This window comes from Vanellus vanellus, assembly GCF_965231255.1.
Source record: "Vanellus vanellus genome assembly, chromosome: 3".
Lineage (NCBI taxonomy): Eukaryota > Metazoa > Chordata > Aves > Charadriiformes > Charadriidae > Vanellus > Vanellus vanellus.
In genome coordinates, this window is record NC_138907.1 from 119,451,593 (window position 1) to 119,468,728 (window position 17,136).

Sequence of the window (17,136 nt, forward strand, 5' to 3'; positions counted from 1 at the left end):
TTTTCTGAAAACTGATACATACATGGATTTATTTTTCGTAACAGAACATTGGTATTATTATCCGCAGTTTTCCAGGAGTGAGATTTCTATTCTGTTTATATTTCTATGTTCTTTTTCACTTTTTGATGTTATTTCCAGAATTCATTAGTTTTTTTATTCATTTTTTGTACATGTTCTTTTGCTCTTCTTTCCTCCCACACTTATCTATGAAAGTATTTCTATGCTGGGAAATAGATGTGTTTCCACGTCATTCTTCAACTGGCTTATGAATGTGACCTTTATCTTAAAACCTGTTTATTCTATGTATTCCATAGCTTTTGTGTCTATTTACAATATGTATTGCACATTATGGCTTGATCCAACATACAGTGAAATTGAAGCAAAGACTTCCCATTGACCTTGACAATTGTTGGATTAAGCCCTGTGGTCCAAGTAAAAGCAGCTGTAATGAATGACACAAAAATGTAATAAAGAACTCATTTATTGACTTATTAAGCTTATTAAAATAACCTAGTGTAGATTATTCAGTTTTCATTTACAAATTCAGATTCAAACAGTATCTACCTGAAGCTCCAGTATGCTGATTGCTGTTATTTTTAAATATATTGCGGTAAAAACTTATTACTTCTCCTCTTCTGCATGTCCATTCAGGTCTTCATGCGCTGCTGTATATTTTCCATAATCTGCTGAAGACTCAGTTGCTCAGTGGCAAGTTGTTCATCAATGAATCTTTGCATTTCTTCCCATTTCCTGGAGCCTTGCTCAATGCCTTGCTGAATCAGTGCACGTGTTAGTTCCACCTTTTTTCTGAGTGCCTCTCGGCTTTTTTGGGGCATTTGGTAAATGGACTGCCAGTCGAATGGCTTGGGCACATCTATTCTAAGCTCTCCTTGACGAACAGCAATATACGGCTTTATGCTCTCAGCTGTCATTTGCTCAAACCAACGAAGAAGCTCTGAGATATACTGCAGGAATGCAGAGTAATTTTCTATAGTTAGATCAATTAACCTTCTGGCCTCACTGATTAGCTTTTCTTGGGAATGACTAAGCTGCCCATAGATCTCCTGGAGTTTCTCTTTGATTTGCTTGTTGTGTTCATCGATTTTCCTCTTAGCAGCTGCAGACCAATATCGGATTTTTTCCTGAGCAGCAGATGAGAGCTCCATGACCTTCTGTTTTCCTTTTCCTTCAACATCAGATACAAGGTCATAATATTCCTGGCTGTACTTTTCCACCAACTCTCTCACTTGGTCTGTCAGGCGTGTAACCGAGTCAGCAAGGTCACCAACATACTTGTTCTGCCAATCCACTAGTGTATCTATTAGATTCTTCAGCCATCCTAGTACCTTGTCTTCCACCTCATAGTATTTCACTGACCATCCAAGTGTAGTTGGATCAAAGTATTCCTCCCGCAACGCCTTTACATAGAGGAGGAGCTGGCGCAGCTTTTCTGAAAGGTCCTGGAATGTCTTCTGGCTAAGGTCTTTAAACTGAGAAATGTATTTTTTAACATCTTCTGCCAAAGATCTCAGTTTCTGTGCATAGTCTGAAGCCATTGCATCTTTATACAGCTGTTGCGTTTGGACCTTGATGTCTTCAAAATTTTTGGATTGCAAGCTTCTAACCATTTCTTCTACCCGCTGAAAAACTTGTTGCACTACTTGTTTCAGTTCCTTCAGCCTTCCTGCAAAGTCAGCTTCCTGGAGAGTAGCAAAAGTCTGCCTGATATTTACCTGCAAATGTTTCAGCATTTCTTTAATTTGATCAAGTACATTACGACCTCTAAGAATCGTTTCAGAAGCAGGAACTCTGACTTCCAACTCATTGATCGCTGCAATCAAGGCATCAAAGTACTCCTGAAGTTTTGAAAGGCATAAATCAGCATTTTTTGCTACCTTCTCTGTAGTCATAATGTATATTTCTTCACCAGTGTACTTTTCAGACAGCCCAGGGACCTGGAATTTTGTGGTCTTCAGGAATTCAATGGCTGAGTCAATTAGGTGTTTTATTCTCTTGTGATACTCTTCTATTATGTCAATTGTAGCGTCCAAAAGCTTTGCTTTTATTCTTTGATAGTCAAACTGTTCAGCTTGATCTGCTGCTTTTTGATACAGCTGTTTAGCTTTCACCTTCATCTCCTGATATTTGCCAGAGGCCTCATTGGCAGCTGTGCGAAGCTGAGCATCTATTTGATCTACTTGTTTTACAGCAAATACGTATGCTTTGTCAGCATTGTTCTGCATGACATTCTTCATCTTTAAGGTGGCAGCACTAATTTCCAGTCCCATATGCTCCTTATGATACCGATTAACATACCTATAGGCTGCATTTGTCATTTTGGGTACCTTTTCTTTCAGACCCAACAGCAAGTCTTTGGCAGCATCCTCTTTCCAGTTGAATTTCATTTGAATCATGTCAGGTTTCTTGAAGGATATCTCACTTTTTAATATGTCAATGTCTTTCTGAGGAGCAGACTGAAAATATAGAACAGGATAAGAAAAAGGTAACTTGTATATAAAACAAATCCCGTATTATTTATGAGTGTATTTCAACATTCTCATCTTTGCATCTTTAATTTTATTATATATTAGGACAAATGCACTACAATTTTTTGTCTACTGTATGTTTGCTCTCATCTTGAACAAAATTATATTGTATCAAGCTACTTTGTGCCTCTTCAAACAGCAGGACCAGAACATAACAGTCTGGTCTTTTTTAAAATTTGACTGCAAATAAGATTTTTCCTTCCTTTGTATTAAATGCCTATCAAGTCTCATAAGGCATGCAAATTACTTGGGAAAATGGACCTTCTCCTCACTCTTGAAATCATTTAAAGTTAATTCAAAAGGAATTTTCTTCATATGAAAATATTAGAGGGTTTCATTTTGTAATCATTTAAATCAATGAGACAATTTAGAGAGTTACTCAAAGTAATTAAAGATCCTTGAATGAGAATCTATTTACAGAAACAATTTTTCCAGTTTTCAGTAGCAAATTATTGTTAACTTAGTGAATCATGACTTGCTTTTGATTCCTAAATTAGTATTTCATTCTGGAAGGTAAGATTTTAAGTTTGAAATTGTTGTAGTATGCCAGTAATAGCATGTTTTGTTAGCAAGTCTAGTAAGGTTTTTAATTCTCATAATGTATAGTTATTAATGGATCCATATTAATGGATTAAAAAAGACACTCTACAGATGGTTAGACCTCTTCCAGTGGCCTGATTCCTATAACGGCCACTTTTGTAGTAATCACAAGTAGCCTGACGGGTATATGTTCAATGTGATGGGTGGCTTATCTAAAACTGGCTTTGTACTTTCTTCACTTTCAGTGGGTGTGTCTTCTTGATCATAGGAGAGGGCAAAATTAACCGCAATGCAGGAGCTGAAACAGCTTCTTCACACAGATGCTACTTTTTGTATTGGAAAGGCCCATGTAGGAAACAAAAACTTTAATTACTGATAATATACTTTTTCTTTGGACAAAGGGTTGTTAATTTATGTCTTAACATAAACACACACAAACTTTAAATGGGAACTTTTCTTCTGACCACCCCTAACCTTTTTGCTTTTTCTTGCTTATATCAAGCTTACCCGAGTTCGGTAGTAAACTTTCGCCGTGAGAATGTCAGCGTCCATTTCAATTACGTAGCCCAAGGTCCCAGCAGAGGGTGAAGATACTGAGCCAGATAAGCTCCTGTCAGTCTCTTGATAACGCACATGAACGTCTGTAAAAGTTGGGCTGATGATGTCTAGTGATGCAGTGTTCTCCATGACTCTACAACAACAGTAAATACACAGCTATGAAGGAATACACAAAGAACAAGCCCAATGCAGCGTGTCTAAACACAATATTGTCTATTATTGTGTGTATATGTATGTATGCAAACAACGCCTTTGTCCTCAAAAGAAAATGTAGGTTTTACTATCCACATTTCTTACGGTTTAGCCTAAAACATTCAAAACTTCACATCACTACAATTTTCCTATTTTAAATAAAACTATATTGAGCTCTGTTGAGAATTTTCATTAAATTAAGGCAGCAGAACAAAACCTGTAGCTGTACCACTGTCAGCTTTCTGTAGACTTCTACATGTTGACTGCTATTTTTTCCACCGACACAAGTATAGGCAGTACTTTTTATCTGCATTTGTACTTGCCTTCACAGGCTCTGTCCCTTGGATGTATCAACACAACACTTGCAGACCAAAACAAGCAGATGATAGAAGGCCAACTCTGTAATCCCTAGTACTGGCACTTGTGAATAAAAATTACTCTTTAATGGCTTGTGGTGACAGTGAAAAAAAAACCAACCTATGTTGATTATCAGATCTAGAACTGCTCTGATTATCAAATACTGTGTTTCTATCTCAGCAGTTTTCTGAAATGGGGCTGCTGAGAATAGCTATTCTAGAAATGCTGAAAGGGAACAACTTTCCAGCTAACCTGAGAGGAAAAAAGGCACAGCCGATAATGACAGGGCAGCTACACAGGTTCCTGTTAATTACAGTGAGGCACTCTGGGGCATTAGAGATCAAAGCAACAATACATCATTGGCAATTTTGTCTATTATAAATTATATTATTAGAGCAAATCTTTACCTAATTCCTGAAATAGTAAGATCTTCCTTGTAGTTTGCGCTCATGTCACGATGTGAAAAGCTGCCAGTTGTCTTCACAACAAACACGCCTTCTTCATATTTGTAGTTTGAAACAACTGTGAAAAAAGATTTCAAATGTGTGTATTTCCAGAGCTCACCAGCAAACAATACAAAATTGATGTCCAGTTGTATGTCAGACAGCCAGTTGTGGGGTGTTTCAGTAGTATGTTAACTTATGCATCAAGAAACTGAATGCCCATAATGCCCCAAATAAAAAGGTAAAAAAAAAATTGTTCAGCCAGAGTATTTTAAAATTCAAATTTCTTATATATTTAGAACAACATGGATATAATATTTTGTATTCAGGCAGATCATAAATGGGGATTTTAAGTTCTTGAGAGCTTAGAATTGTAATCTGATGTATATTTTTAGTATTATTATGAAGTACAGAACTCAATGCTATATGGGACTCTAGAGTTTTCTGAGTTGAAGTAATTTTTGAAATCAAATATGCTTAGTTCCTAAGGAAAAAGATAGGCATTTCTGTATCTGAACTGAATCAGATAAAAAGTCAGCCTGCCTTTTCTCCTTTGCATGTATTATCGTAAATAATGGGGGAATGTTACGTTGTTCACAATTTAAAGTAAGAAACTACTACACAGAAAAGAGATCTTTTCAATTTTTTTCACAGTATGCTATAACTTATACATATATCTAGTCATTAGTCTTCAGGGTGACTGAGATTCTGATAATAATTTATGAAAAAATGCTGCTGATGATAAAAGAAGTATAATCTAATGTCAATGCTAAATAGACAGTAACACCTTCATATACAAAGTCCTAGAAAAAAAGTATCTGTAACAACCCCTTATATGTTATTTCCCTGAAAATTGTGGCATATAGAATTTCAAAGTCTTACCATTCAAGTCATATTCCAGGAACTGTAATGTTGAGCTGCAGGTAGAGTCAACAGACTGTTCGAAAGAGTCCTTTTTGTTTGTTAAGTCTGTTCTCCAGGTGACATTGTACAAAGGGGAAGCAACTTTGAAAGATCCAGTCAAGGCACCAAATGATGGGATGTAAATTCCAGCAGGCAAGGATATTTTGAGAGGGGGGATCTCAATTTTCTGTTCAGGAATTGTAACTGTAGGCAGGTCAAAATCTGCAATCTTATTAGCTACTTCATCCAGATCTACATGGAAACTGCCAAGAGAAATACTCTTTGGAAGAGTGAATTGAGACACAGTTATTTGGTGTTCAGGTATTGTCACTTCAAAATATGGTATTTTATATTCTTCTAATGTAATATAATTGGCTCCTACATCCACTTTGGGGAATCTTAGTTTTGGCAGTGTGGGTAAATTGACATCAAATGGCATTGTTTTTAGTGTCTGTGGAATCTTTATGTTGCGCAAGTCGATGGTGTATGCTGGGACCTGGAGAGTGGTGAAAGGAACTCTGAACTCTGGAGTGCTGAGAACTGGGCTGGGAGCCTTTAGGTGTAACTCAGGAATACTGAAAGTGAAGCCATCAGTCAGCTTATTCACAGGTATGGGGAAAAAGTAACCATCGTCACTCTTTGTGTACATGAGGGACACCGAACCATTTAAGTACTGTTTTCTGTCAGCACTGGTAGTGACATCCAACTTCAAGATATCCCATAAGCTCTTCTCAGCAATGGGACACTTAATGTTTTTGAGGAAGTCCATGTATCCTTCCAAAGATCCAGAAATATCAAACTTTGCCTTTGATTTTTCATTTGATAACTGCATATCATGACTGAGAGATAATGACTGAATTTGGCCTTCACCCTTCCAGCCAACTTTCTGGTTTGTGGTACTGATTTTCACTACGACAACTTGATTAACTGAGGCTATGTCCAGGAAGGAATTTGGCTGAGTGGCTTGAATCTGAATATCTGCTGATATACCCCAAGGAGCAAGCTCTAAGGTTGCTTTGCATCTCTGAGCCCCTGTTGTTGTGAAGAGAGGTGTGTATCGTGCATAGTTTTTCCCATTGTGCTCCCAGACTGCGTAAACACGACGTGTAGATGCTTCAACTGCAAGTATTTCTTTCATTTCACTGTTCCAGAGTCCATCTGCCTTGGAATGGGCCTCAAGCTTGAGGGATGATCGAGCTCCATTAGCATTCAAATAGCTGTTTGCCTCATGGTCTAGACTTCCAGAAAATGCATTTCCAGTGTATAATACTCCATCAATGTTCCCATTTGTAGAAGTTTCTACTGATATGTAAGATGTAAGGCTCTCTAAAGCAAATTTGTGAGCAATTCCTCCCTTAGCACTGGTGCCATATTTAAGGGTATTAAAATCATACATTAATTTTAGTCCTGAGGAAAGCGTGGGTTTAGACTTAGTATTTCCAGAAAGTTCTTGGCTGAAATTAATTTTTAAAACCGGTGTGTTGATTTCTGCATTTGTTGCCACTAAAGCTTCCATGTTCCTCCTTGTGAGACTAATAATGCTGTCGTGATTTCCTCCTAGAAATTTGTTATTACTCAGGGACAATTCTGTGGCCAGCTTCAACCCCCTTTTTCTTGTCAAACTCGTTGAACCATCCAGCTTAAATTGCAGTGCATCAATGACAGAAGAGGATGAGACACTGAGTTGCCCAGCAATATCTGACTGATTGAACAGCCCAGCATTTGCGGTCAAAGTGATCACACTGGATTTAAATGAGAAGTCATAAGTAATGTTTCCCATGGCAGGAATTAAGATGTGGTTTGACAGGCTGTTGATTCTGAATCTAGGAAGCTTTAGAGTGCGTAGATCTTGCGGGACATGAAGGACTGGAAGCTCCAGGGAAGGTAAGACTAGTGTGTAAGATGGTACTGAAAAGCCAATAAATGGGACTGTGAATCCTGTTGTGCTTATTTCTTTTGGGAGCATGTAACCAAAGGCTGGCATCTCAGCAGTAAAAGGAGAAACCTCAATATTCACAATGGGAATGGTGTATCCTGGAATCCTGAAGGTCCTTGGTAGTTTGTTCAGTGACGTCTGTATTTTGTATTTGTCAAATTTTGTTTTGGCTTCATTATATGACTTTGTGAGAAAATCTAAAGCAGTGTTTCTTCCTCTCTCAAAATGCTTGTTGAAGAAAATTATGTATTTATTAAGTGCTTCATGCACTGTTGCTAAAGGAAGTGGGATTACATGCATTTCCTTGTTTTTCTCATACCGAGCATTCAAATTTAAATCAAAGGATTGTCTTGTTGACTTCAGTAAATCCTTCAGGCCAACCTGTTCCCACAGTGAATAGTCTTTTAGCTGAGGAGTTTTGATTCCAGTGTAGGGAACCTGAATCTGAGGAATGGTTAGAGGAATATTTAGGAAGTCCAGATTGGCATCTCCATTCATTTGGACATGAGCTTCAATTCTGTCATCGTTGTTGCCAGCAGACATATTATGGGAATATCTGTACTGATTGAACCTGCCAGTAGCTTGCCAGTTGACCTGCTGAACAGAGGAACTGAGTGCAAACCCATAGTTATTCAGGAAGTCAATTTTGCCAGTCAGCTTCATTGGGAAGCTGATTTTCACATTTCCATCATTGTTTGTTAATAGACGAATTTCGAAAGGCTGTGCCAAGAAGGAAACCTCATTATTTACAGTTCCAGTAATCCGTCCATTGAGTCGAGCATTGTGAGAGCCTGTTAATTCTACTTTCATTCCTCCAAGCTGTCCTGTGCCTTTTACATTCAGAACACTATGTCCCACACGCTGTGACTCAATTTCAGACTGAAGCTGAAGTGTTGCATAATTTAGGAAACCACATTCATATCTCATAGCTTGGTTGACTTTCAGGTACTTGTCATTTATTCTGTTGTTGGCAGAAAACGTAATAATGGGGCCCTCAACCCTGAAAGTGGCATGTGAATCATGAGTGCCTTCATCGGAGAAATTAGGAGAAGACCATTTCCAGTTTCCTTTACCAGTGGAGGTAAATGATATGTGTCCTGCTTCTACGTCTGTTGTTATATTATTGATCAGATCAGCCTGGCTGGAGAAATCAGCTTGTGGAATATTCAGTCTGTGGGAATATGCTGTTCCACTCTGCATCCAAATTTTTCTTTGCAGCTTGACCATTAAATTATTCTGCAGTTCTATTGAATTTTTTGTTGTATGTAAGTTTGCTCTAGTTTCAGCTTCACCTTCTACTGAAGTCCCTAAAAATACTACTTCATTGGAGTGATCAACTTTAAGGAACTTGTGGTTGACCTTCATGGAATTTTTAAGATTCAGCTGCTTCATCTCAGGGGCCAAGAGACGTGAATCTGCAATAACACTAAAAACTACGAAGTCTAATTTGGATGTTGTTTGAGCTGAAAGGGAGGTCACAAATTCTGGACTGTTTGCAGACGTTGTAGTATTATGAACCTCAGCTTGCGTAGACAGTGTAAAGAATGGAGAGGTGACTCTGAAAGCACCAGACAATTTGCCAAATGTAGGTACAGTCACAGTATGTGGGATACGTGGAAGCTGGAACTCTGGTATCTTCATGTTAGGAATCTGGAGCTCATTTAGATTTAGCTTTGGAACCAATAATTCTGGTATTTGAAACTGAGGTATTTGTATTTCTGGGAAAGAAATGTCAGAAAAAGGCATATCTCTCATCTTTAGATCTTTAAAATACACATCAATTGCTGGCAACTGAAATTCACCAGACATGAGTTTGTCTATTGTTCTCACAATCTGAAGTTTTATCTCGTTCAAGTCAATTGTATAGGAAGGAACTTCAAAGGTATTTAGAATTGTAAATTTTGGGGTAGTAAATTTCATTGGGATTTTCATGTCCTTTAGTCTCTTAATATTTATCTCATAGGAGGGGACATGCAGATCAGTCAGTGGAACAATGAAGTCTGGTGTTCGAAATGTTGCTTCCCGAAGACTCCGGAGACTAACCTCAAAGGCAGGTATAGTGACTATAACAGTTCTGATTTCAGGGACTATAAATCCTGTTTCAACAAACTGGTTTAAATTTTCAGCCCAATTTTTTAGATCATACTCTTCAGCCAAAGCAACTATTTTCTTGAAAGCTATGTTCCACTGGTCAGAAATGTATATGACAACAGAATTGTAGAATTGGCTTATCTTCTGAAGAAACCACTGGAATTCCTGGGAAATATCCATTTCAGAAATCCTCTCTCGCAGGTCTTCCAGATGTTCATTCACCTTGGCTTTGAGATTAGCAAATGTTGTTGAGTTTATGAGCTCCTTGAACCAGTTAATTATTGCAGCAAGCTTGGTGTCCCTTAGTTGTTCCATGTATTTTGAAATCACAGCTCTAAAATCTCTCATATACTGTTTCAGTGCTTCTGCTTTCTGTGGGAGTTCTAGATTTCTGAGTTCCTCATTTATTTTCTGCGTCACTTCTCGGATTTTGTTATTTGTGTCATCAACAAACTGGTTATAGTCAAAAGACTTGAGCTTTTTAATAACCATGTCAAGGAACTTGTTGACTTCCTTTATCATCATTTCATAATCAAAGGTTTGCACTTTCTTGACAGCATCATCAATAAAAGCAACAATTTTATCAAAGCATGACTTCACATCAATATTTTTCAGGTAGATGGTCAGTTTCTGGACAGTTTCTTTTATCCTGTACTGGTTAAGTAGTTCTATCATTCTGTCCATTAAAAAATAGACCTGCTTATCAATTTCATATTTTACAATCAGTTTGTGCATATGACCTCGGAAAGCGCTGATCTTCTCAGATACTTCATACTCCTCCATCCAATTTAGAATAAAGTCTTTGATTTGTTCAAGAACTTCAGTAATTTTTTCAATTGGTAATGAAAGCTTCAATTTTTCTAAAACTTCTTTAGCATCAAACATTTTAATCTTTTGTTTCAAATTTTCTGCAATGCGTCTGACATCAATATTCTGAATCTGAATCTTGAGTTGTTCTAGGTTTTCCTGTATCCTAGCTGTAATCTTGTACTCATCATCTACATTTTTAATCCAAGCCAAAGTGCTGCTTCCAATTTCGCTAGGATAATATTGGCGAAAAAAAATTTGCAATTTTTGAATAGTGTCAACTACAGTAATTCTTATCTTATATTTGTTATCTAGAGCTGTCATTGTTTCAACTATTTGATCAAGAAGCTGTGCAATAAGTGCTTTAACATCATACTGCTCATAATGATCTTTGATATATTGCTCAATTTGTATCAGATAGACCTGCAGCTGAGACAGTATTTCTTGAAGATTGTCCATGGCTTTTTCCAGCATAATTTGGAGATCATCAGATGTTATTCTGTAGTCCTTTGTGAAAGCAACCAAATTATTTTTCATGCTGCTAACTCTGCCTTTCATATCTAATTTGTCCATGTAATCGTTAATGTGCTGTGGGAGTTTATCCAAAGTTGCCTTGTATTTTCTCATATGTTGTTCTATGTTGATGTTCTTCAGGTAACTTTGTAAGGCCTGCAGCGTGGATAGAATGGTGCCTCTGATTCGTTCAAAGTAAACTGGCAAATGTTCCAAGAATGGTAGGTTAATAACATGCATATCCTTATTTTTGTCATACTTCACAAAGCCAGAAATGCTGAATTCTTGAAGCTCTGATACACTACCCCTGAGGCCCAATACATCAATTAAATTAACTTCTTCAGATGTGAATGGTAGTATGACTGTTGTATCCATTACAGAGAGATCTGCTAAAGCTTTTCCACTAAGTTCCATGCCGGTCTTTTCTGCATCATTGTAAGCGCTGAGATCTTGTGAATAAACATTATTGTTTAGCTGACTTTTCAATTTCCAAGCACTTGACTGCTCTGATGGAGTAAAAAGCATATGAACTTTGTTATCAAGCAGGGTAGTGTATCTTCCTCTAGACTTCAAGCTATGACTGGTAGATCCTCTGTAATCATGGGAGAAAGTGAAAGCAAGAGGCTCTGCTTTAAAGAGGAATTTGCTGTAAAGGTCTCCTGTGTGTTCACCCATAGCAATCAGTTTTCCGTTAGCGTTGGTATGTATGTCAGCGGTGATAGCAAATGGGGCCATAGTGGAACGCACAGCATTGCTGAAACGGAGAGATTTGGAATCACAGTTTGTGTTCATAGTAACTGAGGAAGCAAGTCCTGCCACATTCATATTAATTCTGTGGCTCACTGCTGCGCCTTGAACATTTGCGACGGTATCTGTTTTAAAGTTTGCAGCTAGCTCGGCATATGTAATGGTGTAGGTATGCCTTATTTCATCTGCTCCATAGGCTCCTCTGACATTGCCTCCCAAGTTCAGCTTCAGAGGCTCGAGAAGCAGTTCTGCTTTGTTGGAAACTTCTGTTTTAGTGTATTTAATGTTATTGCTCAGTTTAGCTGTAAGTGAGCTAGGCTGCAGTTGTAGATCAAAAACATGCTTGTGGAACTTGTCAAAGCTGAAGCTGTTGTCTAACTTCGAAGCAAATGTTAAAGATAAGCCAGGAATATTCAAGTCATTTGTGTACTCCAACTTAATCTCTTTGAACGATCCTTGCAAATTATTTGAAAACTTGAGTCCTTCTCTATTGACTCTGAAGTTTAAAACATGCTTGTTGTCCATACCCAGAACTGTACTCTGATATTCACTTCCCAGCGTTATTTCCGTTAGGCTCACTCTTCCACCTAGATTGAATTTTGCATTGTTTTTACCGTAGCGCCCGGAAGAGGACAGTGACATGGAGCCTCCAGCAGTATCAAGTTTGGCATTCATTTCGCTCTGCATTGTCAACGGACTAAACTGTACATTTGTGGTTGCACTGCTGGCTAGACCGTACTGATTTACATTGAGGGATGACTTATGTGCAGCTCGATTCTTTTGATCAGTCATAGAGATGTCAGTGTTGAAAACAAGATCCTGGGAATTGAGAGAACCTGCAAGCAAGGCATAATACTGGGTTTGCTTGTAAGTGGCTTGGTACTCAGATCGAAGTGCTGCCATCTTCTTTGACAAAATTAATTCAAGCTTATTGACACCTGCAGTATGTCGATACCTCCCATTTGTTTCAGATGTCATTTTCAGCTGGTGGTTTTCATACTTCAGTGAAGCCGTGTTCTTTAATAGTCCACTTTGTACATCAGAAACTGAAGTAATGGAAAACAAGTCATCACTGTATCTGCTGGATATCTGATTGGTAGCCTGAAGGTAAGAAGAATCCAACTTCAGATTTGATTTTCCTTCTAAAACCCGTCTTTTTTCATTGTATGAGCTTGACAGAGTGTAAATACTTCTTGCAAAGACAGAGGCCACTTCCAGCTGCCCTTCCATCTTGACATTATTGATATTCACGTTATTTGTCTTTTCAGAAACAATATCACCAGAAAATGAAAGTTGAGGACCCAGAGTACTGGATGCCGTAAGTAGTATGGTGTAGTTTGCGACTGGACTAGGTTCATAACTCTTTGTCCTGGCCAACTTAAAAACTGATGTTAAGAGTCTGTGCTCCAGGTGATTTTCATATGCACAGGTGAATCCATTTCTGTTATATGATGCTTCTCCAGAACCTGAAATAGGAAAAATAAGACAAAAGATAACGGTGTAATTTATACCTTCTTCAAAGTCTTTAATACTTTGTCTGATGCCACTAAACTTTTATGCTACTGCTTGAATTGTAAGTACTGTTATACCATTTTGCTTTAAAGGCCAAAATGTTTTGGTAAATCCTGAATATTTCTGTAAAAATTGTTATTATTTTGACATTTGGGGCTAAAGTTTTGATCTAAGAATAAATTAAATCTCTACACTACCCTACTAAATATAATTATGTGAAACGACATGAAGTTATACCATTATTTAAACTTAAATTAAGAAGATGGACTCTCAAGAATAACCCATTCCTGTTTTTTAATGTTTTCTTTATTATGCTTCACTTATGATGGACAGTTTAGAAAAGACTGAAGTTAGCTCCTCATTTTGCAATTTTAGAGAAATTAACTTAAAAATACCAGTCTTAAGACTTATCCAGTCTGAGTCTGGGATAACTGCTGTGTATTTATGGCAGTATATGGACATATATAAACGGTAAAAAAAAATTACATATATATATATCAAAATAGAGCAAGAAACAAACTGTGGGCATACCTATGCATACACCTGCACACCTGATTTTGAAAACACTTGACCTGTCAGATACGCAAGTGTTTGTAGAATTGTGCCTTCAGTTTTGAAGGACTTTTTCTTTAGTAGGGAATATCTAGGAAAATATAGATGTTAAAAGTTTTTATTGAATTAAACTGAATTCACCTTTAGTACCTGAATAAACAGACTCACATAATACCTTTAAAAACAAAAAGAAAATCATTTGAGATTATACACTTTTCTTTAAATAAGCAACAGGAAAATGAATGTACTGTACCTGATACATGGAAAATAAAATCATCAAAATAGTTTTGTCAACATTGCAGTATTAGCACGTGTTCTTACCTTTCACACTGTAGGAAAGCAGCTCAAAAACTGAATCAGCGTTCGTGGTATAAGTAGTCCTTACGCTGGAAGCTTTCTCTGTGGTGCTATTAGCCAAAGTGTATGCTGCTGTCCAGTTGTAATAGTTGCTGTACACGTTAGCAGAGACCTCTAAAGTGCCAAGTAAAGGCACACGAAGTGGATAGGATTCTGGAACAGTAAATGTTGGGATTCTGTATTCCTGAGATGGCACACTTATTCCCATTGACTCCATTACCAGAGGAGGTGTTTTAACAGTCTGTGGCATTCTTATGTCATGGGACGATCTTCCACCAAATGGCAACGGGATATTAATTAGAAAACTGTGTTTATTTAAGATGTATCTGATCCGGCCTTCACTAGAAAATAAAAGTGACTATTAGACACTCTAAGTCCATGAAGCATATGCAGAAATTTCCATGATTCCTACTATTCCTATGATACTGAGCTTACTTACATGCTTATATCAATGTCCTGACTTTAGGTTTAGAGAGAAATGTAACGATCTTCTATTATTATCAGCATTTTTTAAGCACTCATCTATGAGAATTTACTGAAAGTGCTTTTAATATCAGTGAATTCTTCCAGTGTTTTTCCCCTTATTTCATAGTCAAGGAGACTTATAGTTCAAGTAGTCCAGAAACACATTCTTTCTGTAAGACCTTACATTAGAATTCAAAGGTTCCTGATTCTTTGTTCAGAGCTTAACTAACTTTAGCTCCCAGGTGGAGGGTGTCATTCAAGGGGATAAATACATTACTTTTATGAATCTTGCATTTGATTTTCTACTTTGAGAATCCAAATCTGCTTTATGAACGTTAATGAAAAGATGTATTGGCATGAAAATGATGCTCAAAATGAAGGAATTTGAATTAAAATAGCTGACATATAGTGAAAAAAATCTTCCAAAAACACTGCAGCACTTGTGCAATGTGGCATGCTGAGTACCAGAAAAAGGCAATTATATTCTTAAAAAAAGCAATGTATTCTTAAAGTAATGCACAAAAAGTCTTGTTGGCATTAGAATTTGTAAAAACCTAAATTACAAAGATTTTCTCTTTCTGACAATAAGCACTTCAAAAAGTTTCATCCAAATATTCATCATTTATTTTATTCTGCATAAAAATAAATAAAAATCTAACAATTGGACCAGCAGCTAGGACTGGAAAAAATGGATTGTCGGATGAAAAGCTTGTGGGCAAAAAGTGTAATTACGAAAATGCAAAACAAGAGGAAATTTGGCCTTAAGTTGTGCATGAACAATAAGCTGGCAAAGATGCTTTTATTGTTTGCCTAACTGGTCTTTTATATTACAAAACCTTCTTTTTTACACTTAGAGCTACATCCTAAGATGAAAATTAAGGAAACATTTTGAAATTTGTTCCTTTGCATCAAATGGTTAAAAAAGCAACATCACAGAGCATTAAAAATTCCTATTATTATAATTATTACTATAATGTCCATTGCTGATAAGAATATAGGAGAAAAAAACAGTTTTTTCCTTGCTTAGACTTAGCTTAGAAACACAATGGAAGCAATAGAGCTGTGTGTCATTAACATACAGTTTCATATTACCACAGTGAAAGATAGTACGTGGAAAAACAGCACTTAAGAGAGATAAAATGCAGGACTCTTCTCCATCTCTTTTTGTAATCCAAACTTACACTAGCTTCTGTTGTCCTTTACATTAATTTCAGCCATCAAAATTTCACTAGGTCATGTGAAAAGTATACAGATATATTTCTAGTTATCACAGTGGCCGCTGTGGGTGTATTCTGAAGATACTACCAAGCAGCACTGTTCCTTGAATCCTTATGCATAGGCAGAGCAGCAATGTGATATGAACATACTGGCAAGAACAATAAGCGCTAGGAACTGTAACGAGAGCATATCCTGGCAGGTGCATGAGCATTTTAGAAATCTAGATCCATTCTGGCTGCCTTATAGTCTAATTTCCTAGAAACAGAAGAAATAGACTATTTATCTACCTTCCAGTCTCTCTTTTTGTTTGTCAAATCCTATTTTTTAGAATTTTTTAACATATTGGGTGGTTTCTATCAAATTTGACAGAAGGGTAAAAGCCTGAGGGGCTTCATGCGAGTTCTGTGGAACTCTCTGTTAGGTGGAGGAGATGCGCCCAAACTAGTGCAAGCATCCAGTCCATATGTGTACAACCACGGCATGTGTTGTCTCTGAGCAAGTGACAGATTGAGTCAGACATGGGAAGAATTCAGGCTATTATATTGGTAGAGGTCAACCAGTATGTGTAGGGGAGTGGGAATAACTGTCCAGTAGGACTGCAGAGGAAAAAAGTAGAGATATTAGGGCTATGGCCAAAGACAAAAGGTCTGCAGGGATGCGGGACACAAATCTATGCGAAACGTGGCTTCGTTAGTTCTGTGGCTTAGAGTAAAGATTGTTCAAAACTGTATTTTTGTTCAGTTCTCGTTACTTTATAACAAATACTTCAGGATATATTCATAAACTGCAGGAGTGACTGCTGAGTCAAATCTGTATTAAAGATATACATCATTTCCTCCATATAATTTCATCTCTGGTCCTAAAATTCTTTGATATGATTCCAATTTCATGCTAATGTTTACAGCAATTCCATGCTGTTTTATAAAACAAAATAAAATAAACCAACAGAAAAATATGAACAAATATCTATTTTCAGTTTCCTGTGTGACTATCCTAATTTCTAACCCTACCTTTTCAGGAAAAGTTCTTCAGGAATGGTGATAACAGGCAGGTTGATTTTCTGAATGTTCAGTTCCTGCAGTCCACTTAGTTTGTCTTGCAGAGTCTGGGCATACGGGACATCTTTTGATGCCTTTTGCAGCCAGGTGTTCGTCGCCTGCAAAGAGGAGACAAGTTTTTCAAAGTAAATAACAAGTTTTAGGACGTCCCAGTAAGTTAGCTGAAAGCCATTGTAACTATCCATATATTGAGTCCTAGGCATCTGAGAAAGTGACTGGCTTGACCAAAGTTGGAAATATACATCTTATTGAATCTGATGAGTGCTTTTACAAGTATTTCCCATTATGGCTTCAATGGGGGAGGCATGAATTCACCAGGGCTATCTGGTCAAACGGTAATA

The 17,136-nt window shown here is 37.2% G+C and overlaps 1 protein-coding gene across 1 annotated transcript in view; it reads right to left on the minus strand.

Moving 5' to 3' along the window:
* Window positions 1–647: 647 nt before the first annotated feature.
* The window catches only part of APOB (apolipoprotein B), a gene marked incomplete at both ends in the record, with an annotated part of 37,192 nt that continues 20,703 nt past the window's right edge, over window positions 648–17,136 (minus strand). Inside the window, 6 exons of the mRNA XM_082480805.1 lie at window positions 648–2,474; window positions 3,594–3,777; window positions 4,601–4,715; window positions 5,519–13,099; window positions 14,019–14,395; window positions 16,748–16,893. Coding sequence (XP_082336931.1) covers window positions 648–2,474; window positions 3,594–3,777; window positions 4,601–4,715; window positions 5,519–13,099; window positions 14,019–14,395; window positions 16,748–16,893 — 10,230 coding nt within the window. The remainder of the gene's footprint in view (window positions 2,475–3,593; window positions 3,778–4,600; window positions 4,716–5,518; window positions 13,100–14,018; window positions 14,396–16,747; window positions 16,894–17,136) is intronic.